Consider the following 18,686-nt stretch of genomic DNA (forward strand, 5'->3'; position numbering starts at 1 on the left):
ATTGTGCCAAAATTGACTTGACTCTTAGACTTTGTGACTATAAGACTAGTCTTATTCTCTATCATATAGAGCTTGTCCACCATACAACCCCTACCAATTGTCTTCTCTAAGGCTAGATTTTGTATGACACAAGAAGGGAAGAAGGTTATTCAACAGTTTAATGAATTTGTAATGCTACTAATAGAAAATAAGTTAATAAGTAATTTTGGGACATGTAGAACATTGGAAAGATGAAGTCCAAAAGGGAGGGAGACGGTTCCTTGACTATCTATGGTGGACAAAGAGCCATTAGCTAGTCTCACCTTGTCCTTACCAGCGAGGTGATAATAGGACTGAAAGCAACTTGACGTACTAATCATATGATTCAAGGCCCCTTAATCAATTATCCAAGGAAAGTTAGGGGAATCAGAAGTCACATGGAAAGATGTGGCAGAATTACCTAATATAGACACAAAGGAAGTCAAGGGAGTAGGGGCAAAATTATCCATCTGACGAGTTTCCCTACCATATAATTCCAAATAGTCCTGGAAGGAATTAATAATATCTTCCTCGGGATCAGATCCAAAAGAGCATTCTTGACTCCTAGTATTAGTAGGTAACTGAATCTCCTGAGAAGCCATATTTGCCATACTAGATTTTCTTGGACCCTACTGCCCTGATTTCCTACTTTGATCTGAACCGGATTTCTTACTCAATTCTTGAGCCCATTTTGGCTTACCATGAAGATCCCAACAAGTGTCATGAGTATACCTAGACCTCTAACAGTGAGTGCACCATAACTTATCATTGTCATCTGCTTTCTTTTGAAACTTCCCCTCCTTAAAAGAACTTCCACCACCTGTACCTACACCTCCTTTTGCTACCGACGCCATTGATTCTCCCCCAAAACTATTCATCAAACTTCTCCTAATTTCCTTGGGCTACACTAGGGCATACACTTCTTGAACGGGTGGAAGGTCCTTACTCCCTAGGATTTGTATCCTAATGGATTCATATACAAGATTTAGACCTAAGAGGAAAGCAAACACCCATTGCTGTGAAACAAGAGTCTTGTAAGCTTTTCCATCCTCATCACACTTCTGATTCATATTCTAATAACGGTCCAGCTCTTTCTAGATAGAAGTCAAGTCAAAGTAATAGACAGAAAGACTTCTCTCCTGTTGTTTAAAAGTAGATGATTCTGTCTGTAGTTGATAAATGTTAGCATAGTGTCATTGCTCAGAATAGGTAGACTTAGTTTGCTCCTAGATTTCATAGGCTATCTCAGCCCACATGAAATTACTTCTTACTTATGGCTGCAAAGACACTAATATCCACAACATCACAATGCTATTTTCGTGGTTCCATTTGTTATGCTCTACACTTCTAGATCTAGGTTCTTTAATCTTCCCATTGATATACCCTATTTTTCTCCTTGCAGTGATATACAGCTTAATCCCCTTTGGCCACTCTAAATAGTTAAGCCCATCTAGGGGAACAACAACCATCGGAAAGTTTAAATCATTCTGCCCACTATAAATAAATAATACACTAGAGGTATTCAAGTCCTCAGAAGCCATAAAGGTCACTTTAGGTTGTTGAAATTCACTAGTTTCTTATGATTTTCTTGTTTATAATGATTAGTTTGTGTTAATGGGCCCAGGCCCATTAGTTTATGTTGTTTTTTTGGAGCTGTTTTTACATTATGAACAGAGCCACCCCATTAAGGGCATTTTAGTCTTTGCAATTAATATTTTTTTTAGTACATAAGACAATGAGTGGTGCAGCAAGATCATTATTGGCTTCTCCTCATCTCTTCTTCTCTTTTTCTTATTCTCTTCTTACTAAGATCTTCCTTTCTCTTCTTTCTCACTGTTGTCAAATCAAATTATTTTTTTTCTTTTCTACTTGGTATTAGAGCAGGTTTATTTTGGGATTTTTTGAGTCTTCTATCATGCAGCCCCGACCGACACATGGTGAGTTAGTGAGCTGATTGAAGACTTCAATAGTGCCTAGTTCTTGGAATTTTCGGTGGATCTAGAACCCTTTGTGTCATATCTTGGGTTGATCATCGAAATCAAGAAGAATTGGAAGAGGAAGAGCCCTGATTGCAGTAAAACTCGTCAATTTTGACCTAGGAAAGGGTGCTCTAGATTTTCTGGATTTCCTGGTGATTTCTAAAGAGGGTAGGTTCAAATTCTGGAGTTTTCTGAGGTCTTTGGAGGGAGCAACAACCTTTTCTCCCTTTATACCTGGTCTATTTTTCCTCATCTACAATTGATTTCCTAAGCTATTCTAGGAATTATGGAGGGCAGTGGAGTTGAATACAAGACCACAAGTGAAATGGGACTAGGTGGCGTAGGTCATAGTGACCCTTTAAGGGCAAGAACCATAAGTACAATTAAGTTGGATGATACAAGCCACTTGGAGTGGTCCCAATTAGCAAAAATGACTATTGGTGCTCGAGAAAAATTGGAGTGGCTACTTTTATTTTCTTCTATTTGTGGATGACTATTCACAATATTCTTAGGTATACTTGATAAGATCTCGTGATAAGGTACCTTCTTTGGTACAACAGTTCCATTAGATGGGGTTGGTGCAGTTTTGAGTAAAAGTGAAGGTGCTCATATCAAACAATGATAGGAAATACTTTGAGAAAAATCCGACATCATATTTATTAAAGCATGGAGTAGTCCATTAGAGTAATTGCACATATACTCCACAACAAAATGATGTTGTAGGAAGGAAGAACAGACATATCATGGAAGTGGCAAGAAATATGGTGGTGCGTTCCCCAACTCCAGTTCGATTTTTGGGTGATGCAGTTCTCACAATAGTCTTCTTAATTAATCAGGTACCCCCTTCTTGGATACATTGCTATGGTCAACCTTCTTTTTCTTGAGGGGGATGTTTCATGTTCCATTAAGGATGTTTGGGTGTATATGATTTGTCCATATTCTTGGTCCCCACCACTTGAAGCTGGACCCTAAAGCAATGAAGTGTATTCCTTGAGTATGTAGGAAATAAAAAATTGTATTGTTGTTATGGTCCACTATAAGGGAGTTTGTATAATCACCATGGATGTTGCTTTCTAAGTCCATACCTTTCTTTTCAGAAAGTCTTTCTCAAGGGGAGTGTTTTGGGGAAGGAAATGAGCAACCCACACCATACCACTTCATGTTCCAACTCCTTTGCCTACTTCAGTGTTTGACCCACCCATTCCACTTACTTTGTCTATTCCATTACATCTTGCTTCTTATTTTTTTTACACAACTCCTATGGCAGCACAGAGAGGTTGATTCCACAACAGAGGAACCTATACCACTTCCCATTAGTTCATCTGAGGTTCCAAGTTCGGATGACATAGACCCAAGTATGCCTTTTCTCCATTTGATGTTTCAGTTCCTGTTGATACTATGGTATAGCTCAAATAGGAGAGAATGTGAAAAAAAATTTCTCAAAGAAATAGGAAAAAGAAGAAGAGAATTGAATGGAACTTCTTCAATCGAAGATGGCATACAATATGAGGAAACAAGATTGGGGACCCACTCACCCAAAGAGAGGACTATCTCAACTCTCAAAGAAAGCTCTAGGCTTCTCAAAACAAAGGAAAGAACATGATGCCTCTAGCTTGAGATTACAAGGCTTTATATAGAGAATAAAACTAGTTGTTGGAACAATAAATGAAAAACTAACTGTTGGAATATTAAATGCAAAACTAACTGTTAGAGCATTGTATGAGAAAATAGCTATTAGAAGTTGTTGGGGCTTTTAAGGAACTAACTGTTGGAAACCCACTAACAGAAATAGCTGTTGAAAGCCTGTTAGTGAGTTCAAATGTAGGCCCACTTGCCTTTCCTTTAAAATGATATGGTGCTTCTCAAGGCATGTACTTGAACTACATCGATCTCCCCCTCTTGAAAAGAACTCATCTTTGAGTTTTAATAACTTCAAAAGAATAATTCACCACTATGCTTCCGCTATATTTTTCTATTACTAATCCTTTGGTAGACAATTGGCGATGTAAACCTCTAATATTGATTGAAATTCCTTCATCATGTCTCCTAGCTATTGAGACATGTTTCTTGTATTTCAAATAACTCAATTCTTCATTTAACAACCATTTTAAACTTTGAGAAAATGGCTACCAATAGGATCCTTGTACACTTGCATGGAAAATATGTAATCAAAATCTTTTACTTGACAAATATTGTCTCCATCACTTTGAAGTTGAGCACGAATAATAGAAGATTCTTCATAAGTAATAGACTCTTCATCAACCTTTGGAAGGCTATCCCAATCATCATTATCACTTCTCCTAAGTGATAGACTCTTCATCAAATTTTGGAGGGCTATCCCAATCAATATTATCTCCACCACTTTGGAATTGATCACGAACAACAACAAACTTCTCATAAGTGATAGATTCTTCATCATGAACCTATGATGTTGGAAACCCACTAACCAAAATAGTTGTTGAAAGCCCATTAGTGATTTTAAAGGTAGGTCCACTTGCCTTTCCTTTTAAAATGATATGGTGCTTCCCAGGACATGAACTTGAACTACACCATTGTAGGTGACCTAGACCTTCCTATTGTACTCCAAAAGTGAAAGAGAAAAATGCACAACTCATTGTATCTTACACCATATTTCTTGTAGTGGGTCATCTCCTTCCTACTAAGCCTTCCTTTCTTCTCTTAACTCTGTGTCTATACCAAACCTGAGTACAAAACAACTATGTAGGAGGAAATGGAAACCTTGATTAAAAATCAAACATGGAAAATCTTGGATCTACCTGATGAGGAGACAATTGGTTGTAGATGGATTTATACTATGAAATGCAAGACTAATGGAAGCATAAAAAGGTATAAGGCAAGGCTGGTAGAAAAATGGTACATTCAAACTTATGGGGTAGAGTGCTTGGAGACTTTTACACCACAAGCCAAGATGAGTTTAGTTTGAATCCTTTTATCTCTAGAAGCTACTTACTCTTGTCCCCTCTTTCAACATGATGTGAAGAATGTTTTTCTTAATGGAGATTTGCAGAAGGAGGTTTACATGGACCTTCCAGCTAGTTTTTATAGTGGTGTGACTAAAGAAAATGTATGTAGATTGAAAAAGACCTTTATATTAGGGGTGTTCATGGGTCGGGTTGGGTCAGTTTATTGGGGTTTTCCCAACCGACCCGACCTGGTCGGGTTACTTGAGGTGGAAACCGAAACCGACCCACTTATAGGCCAAACCGACCTGGTCGGTTTGAGTCGGGTTGGGTCGGTTTGGGTCAGTTTCGATTTTGCTCCTGTACAAAAGGACACCTAATTGAATTCTAATTGTAATTGCCTAATGGGTTGCCTATTTGGTGTAAAAGACTATAGAAAGTTAGAAACTAGGATAGATTGCCTATTCTAATTGTAATTGCCTAATGGGCCTTCTAGTTCTAGTAGAAGACTAGTTATAATTAAGTAGGAAACTACTCAAACTAGGAACTACCGAACTAGTATAGAAGACTAGTTCGGTTCGGGTCGGGTTGGTTTTGGTTTTCACACAAGAAAACTGAAACCGACCCGATATATCGGTTTATATATTTGCCTAACTCGAAACCGATCGGTACTGATGAAAACCCGGCTGATTCGGGTTGGGTCGGTCCAGATTGGTCGGTTTGGTCGGGTTGGGCATTCTTATGAACAGCCCTACTTTATATGGTTTGAAACAATCATCCAGAGCTTGGTTTGATAGGTTTAGGAGTGCATTGATTGTGTTTATTTGTACTCAAACCCAGTATGGTTATACTTTATTTGTGAAGAGAAGGGGATCATTGGTATCAGTGTTGATAGTGTACGTGGATGATATTGTAGTCATGGGAAATGACCTGAGTGAGATTGATGCATTCAAGAAAAACTTACATGTGAGTTTGAGATTAAGGATCTTAGGAATTTAAAGTATTTTCTAGGCATTAATGTGGAAAGGTCCAAACATAAGGATCTTCATTTCCTAGAGGAAGTATATGTTGGACCTACTACAAAAGACAAGAAAACTTAGGGTTAAACCAATTGATAACTTGATACACCCATTGACCAGAATCACAAAATTAATGCTTTTGATAGTGAGTTAGTAAAGGATGTTGTGAGGTATCAAGGATTGATAGGTCGATTGTTGTACTTGTGCATGACAAGACCAGATATCTCCTATGTAGTTAATATGGTGAGTCAATACATGCATGCCCCATGAGTTCAACACCAAGAAGCCATTGATAGGATTCTTATCTATCTAAAAGGACATCCAGGTAGAGGGATATTGTTTGTTGACCATGGACATTTGAAACCGGAAGCTTACATAGATGTCAATTGGGTAGGGTGCCTAGATGATAGGAGATCTACATCAAGTATGCACCCTTGTTGGAGGTAATCTAATTTCATGCAAGAGTAAGAAGCAATTAGTTGTGGCCAGGTCAAGTGTTGAAGCTGAACATGGAGTTATGTCACATGGTGTTTTAGAGCTTCTCTAGGTTCGGTCCGTATTACGAGAGATTGAAGTTAATGTAGACGAACTTATGATATTGTACTATGATAATCAAACAACAATTAACATGGCTCATAACCCAGTTCAGCATGATAGAACATAGAAAATAGAGGTGGATAGACATTTCATAAGAGAAGAGTGACATTTAGAGAAGCGTGCCTACCATATGTTGCATCTGATTTACAACTAGCTGATGTTCTTACAAAAGGAGTTGCAATGATAGACCATAGAAAATAGAGGTGGACGGACATTTTATAAGAGAAGAGTGACATTTAGAGAAGCATGCCTATCATATGTTTCATCTGATTTACAACTAGCTGATGCTCTTACAAAAGGAGTTGCAAGAAATAGACTTAAGCATGATCTACACAAGTTGGGAATGTGTGACATCCACTCCCAACTCGAGGGGGAGTGTTGAAATTCAGCATTTTCTTATGGATGATCATTAGTTAGTGTTATTGGGCCCAATGCTCATTAGTTTATGTTTCTTTGGAGCTGTTTCTATGTTATGAAATAGTAGCTGCCCCATTAAGAGAATTTTAGTTTTTGTAATTAATCTTTTTTATGAGTATATAAGATAATGAGTGGGGTGTCCAGATCATTATTGGCTTCTCTCCATCTCTTCTTCTCTTCTCACTAAGATCTATCTCTTTCTCTCTTTTTTTCTCATTGTTCTCAAATCAGATTATTGTTTTTTCTTTTCTACACTCATCACAAGAGGACAGAAAAGCACTGTAGTTTAAAACCAGGAAGGAAAAAATATTATTATTACTATTTTATATTTTGTTCTCAGTCCACACACAGTATGATTTCTGGAAAACATATACAGCATCAGATAATAGTAGAACAAGCACCAAAATCACCACCTGGGACAAAAAACTGGCCCTAAAACCATCAAACTTCCACTTAGCTGTTGTTACAGCAAGCACAAGTCATCTCCTGACCTACGAATACACAACAAAGGATCACACAATCCACAAAAAACTAAAAAAATAGGTTCTAAACCCTTCACATTTAATCACACGAACCTGTTACAGGTTGTTCTTGGTACACAACCAAGACCAAAAGGAAAGAAGGTTGAAAAAGACTCTCAAACCTGTCCGAATAGTATTCTCAAGTTTCTTTGAGAGAAAGCAGCAAAAAAGGAAAGAATCACTAGATCTATTATATTAGAAAGAAGAGAAGAGAAGAGAGGAAGAATGAGAGGCCAAAAGTTGTGCTGGCAGCGCCAGCATTAGATTATATACTAGGATGACCCGAAATAAAAGAGAGAAATTGCAATAGTTCCCTTGTGGCACTAAATATGAAAAAAGTACAGAATTTTCAAAAAAAAAAAAAAAAAAAAGAGAACACTATTGCATTACTAGCCTCTCCTCCTTCAGCTTCATCTGCATGTTCATTTAGTAACTTTTCAAAAATAGTTTTTTATCTTTTTCTAGAATATTAGATAGTATTTTTGTGGTTATGGACAGATTTTTGAAGATGGCTAAGCAAATGGACCTAGATGAGGTAGTGGCCATGGATCTCGGAAGGTCCAAAGGAAAGGAGTAAATATGGTGACACCAGAAGGCAGGTGATCTCAGAGTCGAATATCTCCTTTTTCTAATGTTTGATTCTGCTGTGAAACTACGTATTTATAGGCAGTTATGGAAGCTTCTTCTAAAAAATTCTACTCCCTGACTTCTAGAACAATCAGATCGTGTGCCTCAACTGAAAGATTCTTTAAAACATGTAAGTTGCCATGTCACTGTGGCCTGTTACTAACTGACTCACATGGGGATCGTGCTACTGAATGAGTGTTGTTTTCAGCCCCACACCATCTCTCAAACATGCCTGCTTAGGTCAAACAACCTGTTTTGCATGTCCACTAATTCAAGACTATGGCATTTTTGTTTGTCCATTCTTTACAAGCTCACTTTGTTCCATGTAAGAGAACACATGATGCAACTAAGTTTGCTGATTTCTTTCTTCAAGGAGGTTTGATATCATGGAGTACCCACTACTATTACTTCTAACAAAGATTCTAAATTTAAGTGCACCTTTTGGAAGCTCCTTTGGCAGAAACTTAGTACTAAGTGATGCAAGAGCATGTGAGGCCCACATGTAACCCTGCTAGCAGTGGATCCCTAGGGAGGCCAAGTTAGCTATTCAGCATTGCTTCTTATTTTCTTGAGTTATGTAACTTGTATGGACTTTATAGTTGCTTGTTAGTGTCCTAATCTTTTATCTTTAAGTTGAGTCATGTGATTGTCATGTGAATCACTTTACACTTAGGTGGGGGTATTTCTGTCAAACTGTGTTAGGGCGTCACTTTGCTTGGAGGCAATTATAGAAGCCTCATATCATGTTTGTAGAAGGATTTTTTTGCTGCTTTGAAACCCTAAAGACTTGTACTATCCACTGAATTGGAGATTTCAGCCCTAAAAGTGGGGTGTTCGGTGTTCCTTGTTCAAGCTTCAACTATACTGTTCACCTCAAGATTTTCAACAATTCTTGTTGCTGTTTTCTACTGTTTTTTACATTTTGCTGCATCACTAAGCTTCAATTTAATATTCCATATCACCGCCAAACTAATGAACAAGCTAAAATTGTCAATGGAACTTTGGGGAACATGCTCAAAGCCCATGTGAAGATTTGGAAAAAGTAGGATTTAGCCCTGCCAAATCTAGAATTCGAGTTCAATTGCTCAAAAAATAGGATCACTAGTTTTCCCCTTTTGAAGTAGTCTTTGGGAGGAATCCTTAGAAACCACTCAACCATATTCCTTTTCCTGATCTCAAGCACCACAACAAAAAAGCTGAAGATGTCATTGTAAAACTGAAGGCAATTCATGAGCATGAAATGGACAATATTGAGAAAGCTATGCTAGAATCTAGATACAAGGCGCAAGTAGATAGGCATCAGACAAAATTAAATTTTGACGTGGGAGATGAAGTATAGGTATGTCGTTCTAAAGAAAGGTATCAATCTGGTGAATATCACAAATTAAAGCCCAAGAAACTTGCATGATTGTAAAGAAAATGGGAGCAAATTCATGTAGAGTTTAATTACCTTCAGAAATTAAAATTAGTGATACTTTTAATGTGAAACATTTATCATATTATAATGGGGGATATGAATTAGAAAGCTCAAGGATGAGTTGTTTGCAAGAGTGGGTGAAGGAGAAAGAATAATGAAGGGGTAAAAGTTCTTAGTCAATTCAGGTCATCAGTATTCAGTCCAACTTCTGTCCACTTAGCTTCACATGAAGGAAACAAGTTGTCACCTTAGGCTGCCCTTTACATTTTCAATGGATACAGTTCTGAGCATAATTTGTTCGTATTCTATGACCCAAACAAACAAAGGATTTATCTCTCCACCCGTGTTGTTTTCCTAGAAAACTTATCCTATCATCATTCTGCGTCTAAATCCTTTAAAAGTCTTACTTCTATTATATGTAACTTCGATGTGTTAGTCTTCTATGGCTTGGTCAGTGCCACCATTGATTGTTTTTCAAAGAAGGAAAAAGTCGGATCAATTTGAACCCTCTCCTCTAACACTAGCAGTGGATAGTCCTAATCTTGAATCTACACCTCAGGTATCCAATCTTGATCCATTCTTTTCTTCTGTTCCTTCTAGTTAAACTTCTACACCTCATCATTTTCAGCATGTTTCTAGATTCCCCAATAGATATGGTTTGTTGTCAACCTCTAGCTCGCTTTTCTCTTCTCTTGATGCAGTTGACATTCCTACTACTTATCAGGAAGCTCATAGTACATCACGTTGGAGAGAGGATATAGATGCTGAAATTCAAGTATTACATGAGAATGAAACATCAGATTTGGTTTCAGCCTCCCTATATATATATATATATAGTCCATGTCAGCAGACCTCTCCTTTCAGCAAAGGTATTTATCTATTTTTTTTCTTTTTTTCTTGCTTTTTTTGATTTCTTTTGATTTAAAAATATAAAATATAAACATTGTTATGTCATCAATAAAGCTGTACACTATTTTCAAAATATTATATTATTAGAGAAAGAGAGAGAGAGATTATATTATCAAATAGAGATAATTAAGAGGGGGCATTAATGAAAGAGAACTATTATATTAATAAAGAAAGAGAGAGGGGCGTCAGAGTTTTTCAAAGCCTCTCATAATAATGCATGTTATAATGTGCTAATGAGAGAACTATTATATTAATAAAGATATTTAAGAGAGAGAGGGAGTGGGGGAGAGGGAATAGTAATATAACATAATACATTAAGGGTCTGTTTGGTTCCCTAGAATAGATGCCTAGAATTTGAATTAGAATGGCCAATTGTTTGTTTCACAGGAATGGGGTTCCGATTCCCATTCTTGGCGTAATGGGATTCCCATTCTAGAATCTGTTAAGGAGGAACTCATGACAAAATATCCCCCAAACCCTAATATTAGGTAGGCGGCATTTGGCAAGTCTTTCCGTGTGGTCTTTTGGGCTTCGACAAGCTCGAAAGACCTAAAATTGGTCTTTTTCCATTTGGTAACCAAAAGGCAGAAGGATGAGAAGACATGTGCATGGAAAGACCCGAAAAGACTGAAAACGCTGAATTTCGAGAAGCTCCAAATGAAGCTTTTGGGTCTTTCTACATGATATATAGCCTCTAAACGCATTTTTAAAAGCCCGGAAAACCAAGCCACTTACCAAACAGTCTTTGTCTTTAAAAACAAGACCCCAAAAGCTCAATATGTCTTTTGGTCATCTGGGCTACTAGAAGATCTATCGAAAAAGAATTCTCAAATAACACCTTAATAAAATACTAAAATATTAATAAATTATTAACAAAATACTAGTAAAATAATAATAAAATAATAGCATTATAATAAAATATTAATAAATTAATAATAACAAGCAAAGACACATGTATAAATAAAATATTAATACAATATTAAAGTAATAATAATAAAAATTAAATAGTAATTAAGAAGAAAACAGGCTAAGTGGCAGGAGAAAAACAAGTGGGTAGAGTTTCCTCATCTGACTTGCACATGTACAGTAGCTAGCCATGCAAAACCCCCTACTTTTTAGATGATCTATTGTGAGGACACTATCCATTGTAGTCAACCAGGCAAAAGCTTCAATTCTTGGGGGAACTGGGTTTCCCCATATTCCACTCATTTGATCATTAACTACACTGCTTGATGAGGTCCATGTAAAATGATTCCACTGCAAATTTTCCATTACCGCACTCCTTCCACCACTGACCATCTTCACTAGTTGTAGAGATTCTGATTTGCTCCAATCTGTCACGCAAATTAACGCATTCCTCCAACTCTTGGTCACGCAAAGGTCTTCTAACTTAGGACTCCAAACCACCTTCTCACCACTAACTTCATAACATTGGGCCACAGAGACCTAATGATCAGTCAGCCTGTACAATCTTGGGTACAAATTACACAATTTCCCAACCCCACTCCAATCATCCTCCCAAAACCTCACTCTAGGTCCAGCTCCTACATTAAAACTAACCAGGCCTCTAAAATCCTGGTTAAAACTCATTATACCTTTCCATACACCCACCCCATTGGATACCTCCCTTGGTTCCCACCCAAATCTCACCACACCATACTTCCCTACCACCACTCTTCTCCATAATGAATCCCTTTCCTTTTCTAGCCCAAACCTCCATAACCATTTCCCCATAAGAGCTTTATTGAACACTATTATTCTTCTTAAACCCAGCTCCCTTAAAGCTTTCGTCCTACAAATTTTCTCCCACCTTACTAGATGAAACTTCCTTGGACCCTTTGCCCCTTCCCATAGAAAGTCCCTATGATTTTTTTCTATCTTATCAGCTACAAAAGTTGATATTTTCAATAGTGAGAGGTAATAAGTAGGTAGACTTTGAATACACTTCTTATGAGGGTAATTCTGCCCCCAAAGAGAGATATCTTGCCTTCCAGTTTTCCAACCTCATTTCCACTCTCTCTATGAGAGGTTTCCATGTGCTTGCTGAGCCAAATTTAGCCCCAATTGGGAGTCCTAAGTAAGAAAAAGGGAGCTCCCCTATTCTGCAATCTAAGACTGCCACAAACATTGACATCTCTTCTTGATTGATCTCTCCAACTGCAATCAGAATACTCCTCTCCAGGTTCACCTTCAAGCCTGTTAGCAGTTCAAAATTTGCTAAGACTCCCCTTAGGTTCAGAACTTGATCCTCCACTGAATTTATAAATATGAGGGTGCCAATTTCAAATTGCAGATGTGAAATGCATGGTCCCTTTGTCCCTACACTAAATCCCCTAACCATCCTTCCTGGACACCCCTCTTCAATAACAGATTTAGGGCTTCCATCACTAAAACAAATAACAGAGGGGGCAAGGGATCCCCTTGTCTCAACCCCTACATATATGAAAGAAATCCGAAGAAATCCCATTAAGGATCACAGAGAAAGAGACTAAAGAGATACAGCCATACATCCAACCCCTCCATGGGACAGGTGAACCTGTCCCTATCCCAAGCCCAGACAAATATTATTATGCTTAGGGTGTGGGCAGGGATGGGCTACACAACATCTAAAATTGTCAATACAGTATCAAAATCTTGCCTGAGATCTTTTATATTTTTGGTTCTTAATGGGGGTAGCTCATCCCCCATAGTTCCTTTGAATTCAATATTAATAATTTTTATTTAAAAATAGTTAAAAATCCAAAAATAATGCATGCATGGGTTGTGCTTAGTTTTGGCTCAGTCTAATTACAAATTTCACATTGCTCTTAGGGGTGCAACTTAGGGAGTTGGGTCAGGTTGAGGATCAACCAAAGCCCAACTAGTCTTAAACCTTGAGCAAGCTATAGATTAATTGAAAAAAGTTAAATCTATAGATTAATTTAATTATAACATTTAACCATTAGTAGAATAAAATAAATAAAATAGAACACTAACGGATAATATGAAAAAATAATTACTTATTAAGTAATTATCAATAATTTATTCTTTTTGTTAAAAATTATTAATACAATTAAGATAAATTACTAAATATTCTTTTGTAAGAAATTACTAAAATTATTAATCTATTATTTTTTGATAAGTAAATAAAAATTTTGTCAAGGAAAAAAAAGAGATTACACATTAAGGGTGGAAAGTCATCACCCAAATATTAATTAAAATTATTAATATAATTACCAGTTTCTGTTGTTTCACTTTTCCTTGATAAGTCCCATGCACTGCACGGGTCCCCTCTACTGTAGTTATTGTTAGTAGTAAATGGCTTTCTCTATGAAGATCAAGTCCAATAGTTCAACAAACTGATATAAATTCTACTTGGCATCTCAGGGATAAAATTAGAGTATGGCGTGGATTGTGAAGAAACCTTTGCTCCAGTCGCTAAATTGACATCAATCTGGGTTCTTCTTTCTCTTACATCTGTTCAGGATTGGATTATCTCACAGATGGATGACAGAAATGCTTTCCTACATGGACATCTGAAGGTGATTTTTGTACATGAGACCCCCTCCAAGGTATTGCAGTGACAAGTCTATTGTTCATAAGTTGAAGAAATAATTGTATGGGAACAAGCTCCGAGACCTTGGTGTGAACATGTCAAGAAAATAATTACTGGAGCTGCCATGATTATTGCCTATTTATCCACACTAGTGACTCTGGCGATGCATTCATCTCCTCATGGTTAGATACTAAAGAGTAGAAATACACCAGAGACCTTATCAATTTGGAAAATTGGACTGATTACAAACAAGTTGATACACACCTTTAGAACACAATGCCAAATATTCTAAAGATGATGGACCTCCCCTTGAAGATCCTGCTCTACTTTTATCTAAAAGCTAGATAATTAACACTGTCTTGAAATATGAATTTAACTACTGGTAGTTAGATAGAAACTATAAATATTGAAAGGTGGAGAAGAAAATTTCTGTGGCATGCTAGAAAATAAATACCTGAATCTGACTCGTTTGAAGACTCTGGTCCCATTCTTACGTGGAACAAGGGTTACATACACACCAGGTTCAAATTGTTCAGTCACCTCTGATGTTGATGGTCTTGAGCCATTTTCCATACTTTGCGGAGGAACAGCCTCATTGATATCAGAAACAGATGGTCTATTACCATCCTCACCTTCAGTACCATCCATCCTTTGGTCTTGCATGCTAGCAGAGGATTCATCAACCATGAGAGTATTGTCAAGCATACTTTGTTGTTCAGAATCTAAAATGCCAGTAGGTGAGGAAGAGGAAGCTTCTGATGCCTGACTTCCATCTGTTTTCAGCAAAGCTTCTATCTGAGAATGCATAGCTTTGATGTCTGTACTATCATAAACCTCAGAAGGTAACTTCTCTGACATTTCTTTCAGCTGAAAAAATGAAGAGAAAAAATGGTATAACTAGCATTAGTGAATGTCATAAAAAAAAGAATGAATTATACAAGAAGACACATATCATGTAGAACTTCCTGCATGTATAACATTCTTAATAGATGGCTCATTTCAAAGAAGATGAATAGAAAGGTAAAATAAATATAAAGTACTAAATAGTATTTCTAAAAGATAATATTAATGATCTAAAAGCAGTATCAAGTTATACCATCATACATTCAAGGTGGTCTAGGTAAAGTATATCTGGACTATATAATTCAATATCTTTTTATCAAAATATTTTAGGGTCTGTATCCATTTCAAGGAATTTGGTTTAAGAGTAAAGGAGGATTTGATGATTGGATTATTGGCTTACTATTCTGATATGATTAACTTACTAAAGCCATTATAATTTAAAATAAAAAGAAATAACGCAGAAAACCAATAGCACATAAATTAAGGCAAACTGAACTCTGTTCTTCCAAATATTTGATTGTCTAAATAAATAACTCTGGCCTGTGGCAGATGTAAAAAATAAAAGCCCTAGGCTGCAGTTTTCTCTTTCCAAATCGTAGACCAAAAATCACTTCTGTGATAGTAGCCTAAACTTTATGTTTGATCAATGAGAGAACCTTCATACATGGCCCCAATACTAAATTAATAGATTTGGAAGAGGAGAGAAGAGAGGAAGCCATGATTAGAAATGGGTAGTCTGTTCTGTCAACCAGTCCAAGAGAAAATATATTCACTATAATAAATTAATGATGACAAAGGAAATTACAGTATTACCCTTCTAGGTACAGCACATACAAAGTGATTATACACTATGACCACTGCTTGTTGTATCCCCAAAGATCTAATTTGATCCTATGTATGAGAAGAGGTTGTCTATAGGTGCGACCATTTTTGAGTCTATACCCTTCTATTACAAGCTGGATCTCCTGCCTACAAGAATCCTACCCACAGGATACTACATACAGTTGTACATTGGGAACATCTCCCCATGAATGGTAACATGCAAATACAGGAAATGTTCTCAATGTACGGATGTAGTGTCCTGTGGGTAGGTGTGGATAGGATTCTTGTGGGTAAGAGATCTGAATTCCTTTTATTAGGGTGCTTCTTCCCAGGAGGAGAGTTGCCACATGGGGAGCATAGATATGTTTGCCATTCCTCCTTCTGTTCCTGTACTTATGATCTCTTCTGACTTCTGAATCTATTCTTTCATCTTCTTCTGAGTCTCACCTTATTTGTGAGAGTCCAATGCTTCCCGTTGAAGTGGTAGATAATATAGAGGACCTGGCCCTTGAGTTGGGTTGCGGCATTGCTCCCACCTTCCAAATATCTGGGATGCCTTTAAGGGAAAAAGCAATGCCAAAAGCATTTGGAATCTTGTGGTGGAAAGAAATCCAGCTTCATGGAAAGCCAGAAACTTGTCCAAAGGAGAAGGATAACACTCAAGAGTGTTCTTGCTAGACTTACAGCTTACTATGTCACTTTTTCATATTCCATAAGCAGTAGCTAATCAGTTAAGAAGTCTACAAGGGATTTTCTATGGTCTGGATGGAAAGAATCATCAAAGGTGATGAATTGGGATAAGGTTTGTAAACCTATAAACTGTGGTAAATGGACATAAGAAGGGTTAAACAATTCAATTTATCCTTATTGTCTAGATGGATATGGCAGTTCAATGAAGAAGGAGATGGTTTATGGAAAATTTTGATCATTGAGAAATATGGCATGTAAAACAATGGTTAGGATAAAGGAATTCCCCATATTTCTATGGCTGCAGTGTTTGAAAAGGCATTTGCAAAGCATACCCTCATTTAAAAAAAATTATCAAATATAAGTCAGGTGCTGAAACAAGGGTGAGTTTCTAGAATAATCCATGGTGTGCTGATGCTCCTCTAAGAGAGCTGAGGGAGTTGTTTCCTTTTTTTTGATTCCGGAAGCAGCAACAGAGAAGCTATAGTGGCTGATTCCTACTAATACAATAAATAGTGGATTGATTTGTGTTCCAGCTTTTGAAGGACCTTTAGGCTGTTTTTTGGTTTGAAGGAAAAGGAAGGGAAAAGTTTGGGTTCCAGAAATGTAATCCTCAATAAGAGAACTCACGAATTTTTGAGAGAAAGGTGAAGTGTTCTCATATTTATTCGTTGTAATCCTTTACATCAAAATTGAGAACCTGTACAGTGAACTATATTACAAAAAGTTTAAGTTAGCTGAATTTTGTGTGCACTGAGAAGCAAATAATCAAAAGATCTCTAATAGGGAATATTATAAAATAAATCTGATGCACTTAACGATGAATGTGCCACCCCCACCACCCATCTTATCACTTCTCCCATGTATGCCTTTTAGATTTAAAGATCTTCTGATTCTTGCTTTCCAAATACAACAAGTTTCTGTTACAGGGATTGTGTTCCATACCTTCCTTCCCTCTCTACTTAGCCCCTGCACCTTCCAAGCCTTTATATGATCTTTTAAAGTGCTTGGATAAGACTAAGGTTTACAGCATTGCAGAAATGTTCTAGATCTCTCTTTCCATGTTACAATGTGAGAACAAATGATATGCTGTTTCCCTGTCAAACCCACATATTATGCAGTGCTTGGCTTGAACTTGAATCCCTCTTTTGACCAGATTGTCTCTACTGAGATATCTGTCTGACAGAGCAGTCCACAATAAAAAAGGTGCCCTAGAAGGGACTTGTTCTCTGAGAATTTATTAGCTGAATGTAAAAAGATTTAGCAGAGAACCTTCTTGGTTTTTCCCATCTCCAACACCTTTTATCTTCTTGGTCCAGCTTTGGGCAATTACTGTTTAGGATTTTGAGGAGAGAGGTTAGCTCCTATATTTCCTAGTCATTCAAATTTCTCCAAAAAGTAGGGCACCGATACACACCCCCATTCTGCACATTATAAGAATCCACCACCCTGGCATCCCTGTTATCACATAGTATGAGTAGGGAGGGGAGCCTCTCCATCAAGGCCCTATCTTCATACCTTACATCTCTCCAGAAACAAACTCTATCTTATCTCCAAATCCCACCTTCAGCTGTATTCCTTGAATAAAAATGTTGTAGTATCTTCCAATGCCCTTCCAAATTGAGCAACCGTAGGAGCCCTTGATGATACCTAGGTCCCAAATGAAGTTTCTAGAACCAAAATTCTCCGTGATGATTTTCCTCCAAAGCTGGTATGGTCTAGAACTGAGTCCTCAGAACCATCTCGCTAATAGTGTTGTGCTCATCTCCCTTGTTTTTTTAACCCAAACCTCCAGTTTCTTCAAGTTTACACACTTGTACCCAATCCACCAAATGTATTTTATCCTTTTCTTGCTAGCCTCTCCTAAGATTTTTGTTTGGATTTTTTTTCAATATTCTCAGACATATCTGATGGAATTGAAACGAGGGACATGAAGAAAGTTGGAAGCAATGTTTTAAAATGGGGAGGCGTAATGCAAGGCATTCCACTACCTAGAGGGCAGAGACATGAGACATAGTTCAGAACATAATAGGTGTAAGAAAAAGAAAAAGAAGAAGAAGAAGGGGATCTCAATTTTTTTTATGAAAAAAGAAATGTTTTCTGTTAAGAAAAATGAAGATGCATGTTTTAATTGAGTTCTTGGAAATATTAGTGATGAAGAAAGCATGTTATTAATGATCCCTCACCTCAACCACTTCTAATCTGCTTTAAAGAGGTAAGTCCAATATTACCTGATTTAAACCATGACCTTGCTATTCCTTTAAGAGTAAGCAAGTTTCTACTACCCACAATATATTTGTCTCTCTCTTATTCACCTCTTATCTACCAATCCTTTCAAAATCCTCTACTTTTATTCCTAGAAACGTAGTGGAAG

General features: G+C 37.1%; 1 protein-coding gene across 2 annotated transcripts in view; it reads right to left on the reverse strand.

The window, feature by feature from the left end:
- Positions 1–18,686, reverse strand: part of LOC104601522 (PH, RCC1 and FYVE domains-containing protein 1-like) — a 76,035-nt gene that overhangs the window by 12,696 nt on the left and 44,653 nt on the right. For both annotated transcript variants that reach the window (XM_088897080.1, XM_088897079.1), the window contains one exon: positions 14,415–14,827. In XM_088897080.1, coding sequence (XP_088753206.1) covers positions 14,415–14,827 — 413 coding nt within the window. The remainder of the gene's footprint in view (positions 1–14,414; positions 14,828–18,686) is intronic.

This window comes from Nelumbo nucifera, chromosome 2, assembly GCF_055504915.1.
Source record: "Nelumbo nucifera cultivar China Antique chromosome 2, China Antique-T2T, whole genome shotgun sequence".
Classification (NCBI taxonomy): domain Eukaryota; kingdom Viridiplantae; phylum Streptophyta; class Magnoliopsida; order Proteales; family Nelumbonaceae; genus Nelumbo; species Nelumbo nucifera.